The sequence below is a fragment of the Adiantum capillus-veneris genome, chromosome 27 (genome assembly GCF_014529385.1).
Source record: "Adiantum capillus-veneris isolate H3 chromosome 27, ASM1452938v2, whole genome shotgun sequence".
NCBI lineage: Eukaryota > Viridiplantae > Streptophyta > Polypodiopsida > Polypodiales > Pteridaceae > Adiantum > Adiantum capillus-veneris.
Genome location: NC_140957.1, coordinates 33,181,972 through 33,186,146, shown reverse-complemented (window position 1 = coordinate 33,186,146; position 4,175 = coordinate 33,181,972). Strand labels below are relative to the sequence as shown.

At 45.8% G+C, this 4,175-nt stretch overlaps 1 protein-coding gene across 1 annotated transcript; it reads left to right on the top strand.

Moving 5' to 3' along the window:
* Positions 1-1,197: 1,197 nt before the first annotated feature.
* On the top strand, positions 1,198-2,175 carry LOC147421744 (uncharacterized). The gene has a single exon (XM_086503694.1). It carries the CDS (start codon positions 1,198-1,200, stop codon positions 2,173-2,175), a length of 978 nt encoding a protein of 325 aa, XP_086359820.1.
* Positions 2,176-4,175: the final 2,000 nt, after the last annotated feature.

The window sequence follows — 4,175 nt, the reverse complement described above, 5'->3', positions numbered from 1 at the left end:
GAGAGAGAGAGAGAGAGAGCTAACAGGAAAATGAGATGGAATCAATTCGTGAGTACATTGATAAAAAATCAAGCTCCTGCTGTGCAATAATTAAAGAGGTGGACGATCTTAATGAAGCTAAATTTGGAGGCGCTGGGTATTCCATCTGCTTAATTAGCAAAAAGGTATGGTTGGTTTCCGACACCACGCGCTCTCGCTCACACCTTCAATTCCTTCACCTGCGCTTTTAAAAAACACGGCACGTAAATATTGGATTGACTATCATATTGTGACATGCCATATTGTGACATGCAGGCGCAATCAAGCCCAGTCAGCATACCAGCCAAGACGTCCCAGTCTGCCTCATGACTAATTGACACCACTTCTGTCAGGTGGGATCTACGATCCCTATTAATTGGGGGCGACGGGATCGGTTTTTCACCGTCCGATGGTGGTTTAAATCTCCAAGTGATCACCATGTGATCACAATTAAAGTGAACACCAAGTAAATTTGATGTGAACATCAAGTGACCGCCAAGTGATCTTCATGTGAATCCCAATCGACATGTGATCACCTTGTGACCCCACCCATTACCAAGTGATTACAGTGTGACCCCGACTATCCCAAAGTGATTGCAGTGTGACCACGTCCATCCCAAAGTGATCTCCAAGTGAACACCATGTGATCTCCACCCCGTCATTTTTGCTATATGATTCTATGTACACACCTTCATTTCAAGTGGCGCGCGATAGCTTAATGGGAGAGTTGTGGCCTCCGACTGTGTAGGTGGTGAGTTCAAGTCGTAGGGGCTCAACCGGCTGGAATCCTTTTATTCTTGAGAATAGATGGACGGTCCACATCGTTCAAAAATGCTGGACCATAGATCCCACCTGACAAAGTGGTGTCAAATAGTCCCGTGGCCCAGCGTGCCTAGTAAGCAGCAGTTGTAACGGCACAAGATGCCATGTGTCACCCTTTCTTGATACTGGACCAGCCATGTAGTATAAGGCCCTTAGAGCCGATGAATAGGATGGAGATCAGAGTGTGCAACAGAGTGTGTACTTTACATTGGTGGAGACAGCGGGCACTCAACCCCCGCTCCAATTTAACCTTTTCTTTGCCCAGACTTTTCTTTCCCTCAGTTCTTGTAAACACTACACAGATCGAATCTCCTTATTGCACAGTAGAGTACCCATTCCTTGCACGCGTTCACAACCATGAGCCGCATCAATTCACCCAGACCAGCCCCTAGCTCGCCACAATATGACGATGCCTCGATGCATCCCGAGTTCACAAACGACCCTGTACAAGCTCCTCTAGAGCACATGTTCTCAGCGGTCTCCAACATGCTGCTACAGCTCAACCACACAAACCAATCTTTGGTAGGCTTCTTGAGTAATCAACAGGCAAACACTACGTGCACAGATGCGAAGGTACGGCCCAAGAGTTTTTCTGGGCTACCAATGGAGGATGTCTTGACGTGGATTCATCACTTCGACAATGTTGCAAGCTACCATAACTGGAATGACGATCGCAAGGCCTTGGAATTGCGAACACTCTTGGATGGGGTAGCCGCCACCTCGTTTGTCCAGCAACATGATCAGGTTAAGTGTAATTGGTTGCTTTTAAAACGGCTATTAATACAAAGTTTTGCACATCAAAATGTCACACAAACAACTCTTCAACAGTTAAATGCTTTGCGCCAACAACATAAAGAACCCATTGCTCAATTTGCTGTTAAGCTCAATCAACTATTTTTACGCGCTGACCCTGCCATGTCTGAAGAAATGAAGCTCTATTTTCTGTGGCCACGCCTTCAACATGACATCGCCCGTCGAGTCCGTGACCAAGGCCCAACCTCCTTCCATGACGCCATTCAAATAGCCCAGCATAAAGAAAGCAGCATGGACACAGAGTTTTCAACATCGATACCAACCCTCTCTCCAACCTTGTCAACAAGAGCCATACCTGAACCCCCTACCCCAATGGATATTGATGTCCAAAACAGTCAATACCATTCGAGAAGGAGCTTGCCAGAGCGGGATACACAAGGGAGACCGAAATGTTTCTTTTGCAACAACTATGGGCATGTCCGCAAACACTGTCGAAAGCTGCAGGCGAGACAACAAATCCAGAACAGTCAGGTACAATTGGCTGATGCCGCCTCCCTTGCTGCTGTTCCGGAAAACATCTGAGCGAATGGATGGTGGAAGACACCCATTCGCACATTCAAGCCGCCGCTACTTCCAGCCGCATGGTGTGTTCAGCTGTCGCCCTCATTCACAACACATCACAAGAAGCACTTTTAGACACAGGCAGCACCATTTCATCAATTAGTCAAGATTTGGTCACTAAGTTAGGCATCGAAACTTTCATCTCTACGCCTATTTCTGTACTGTTTGGAGATAATAAGAAAATCTATCATTCCAAGACAGCAGCACGTTGCACTTTCCATCTGGGTCCATCCACATTTGTACATGATTTCTATGTTCTACCACGTCAATTATTCCCACTAACACTGGGATGTGATTGGTTCGTCAAGACACGAGCACGACTTAATTTTGAACACCATACACTTGTCCTTCCAAGCAAACTACCCATCCTTTTCATCTATTCTAGCAAAGGCCCCAATTTTGTTAACACTCAGCACACAATCATAGACACAGCCCATCGCACTCAAGATGTCCGGTCAATTTTGGCCAAGTTCCCCTCTTTATTCACCAAAACCAGTCAGCCAAAAGTCATCAACCTTCCCATCTATCATACCATCCGCACAGGCGATTCTCCCCCAATTAAGATGGCCAGTAGAAGGAGATCGCCAAAAGACATACACAACATAAACCAGGTAGTCGCAAGTATGCTTCAGCAAGGGATAATCATCCCTTCCAATAGTGATTGGGCATCCAAGCCCCACCTGGTTAAGAAAGACGACGGGTCTTACAGATTCTGTATAGATTTCCGACCCCTTAATAAAGTCACTCAACATGACTTGTACCCTCTCCCGCGACTAGATGATCTCCTGGACCAGCTTGGAAAATCTCGATATTTCACGTCACTAGATCTAGCGTCCGGCTATTGGCAAATTCCCCTTGACCCCAAAGATGCTCACAAAATCGCATTTAGAACGCCAAGTGGTTTATTTGAGTTCACCTGGATGCCCTTTGGTCTTTCTGATGCGGGGAGCACTTTCCAGTGCACAGCAAATCTCATCTTTCAAGACTTGATAGACCAAAGATATGTGATGGTATACTTAGATGACATTCTGACTCATACCACAACTTGGCAACAACACCTAGTCATTCTACAGGAGGTGTCTCCACCAACATGCAACAAGCCCAGAAGAAACAGAAGCGTCAGTATGACGAAGGCCGTCAACTGAGAGACTATGTTGTAAGTTCACAGGTCAGCTTGTATTACCCTATCCTCCGCCCTGGCCTCAGTGAATTCTTCCTCCACCGGTGGATTGGCCCATACACAGTCATTCAGAAGCTCAGCCCCACCACATACTGACTCGGGCGCCTTTCCAATCAGTCCACCACGACGGCACATGTATCTCGAATCAAGCCCTATTTTCCCTCCTGATCCCCAATCCACTCCACTTCCGTGGGGGGGAGCTGTGACATGTAGGCGCAGTCAAGCCCAGTTAGCATACCTGCCCAGACGTCCCAGTCTGCCTAGTAAGCAGTAGTTGTAACGGCACAAGATGCTAGGTGTCACCCTTTCTTGATACTGGACGAGCCATGTAGTATAAGGCCCTTAGAGCCGGATGAATAGGAGGGAGATCAGAGTGTGCAACAGAGTGTGTACTTTACAATATTTCTACTTACAATTGCAAAGTTTAGTCCTGGCTCCTCTCTTTCCCATTTATCTAAAGTCCTTAATGGACTTTTGTTAGCTGAACTTTATATATTGATATCCCCCCTTCTCCTGTTAAGTTCTCGATGTTTTTTTTTTTGCTTTCTCTTAATATATTCACCGCACATTTCTGGTAATTAAAAACCATAGCAAGCTAATTCACAAGGAGATTTAGAAATATTGATCTCGTGCAGGAAAACGGAGTCTTTTCCAATGTTTTTCATACAATGCATAACATCATGTTTCCCAATGTCAGAGTCTCTAGTGTTGTGCACTTCTACTGCTAATGTGTGTTGCTGGTCACTTTCAATGATTTTATACATTTATTAGCATTTTGATC

What these genes read in the sequence shown, in the direction of transcription:
- LOC147421744 (XM_086503694.1), top strand. Translation starts at nt 1,198, where the DNA reads ATGAGCCGCATCAATTCACCCAGACCAGCCCCTAGCTCGCCACAATAT.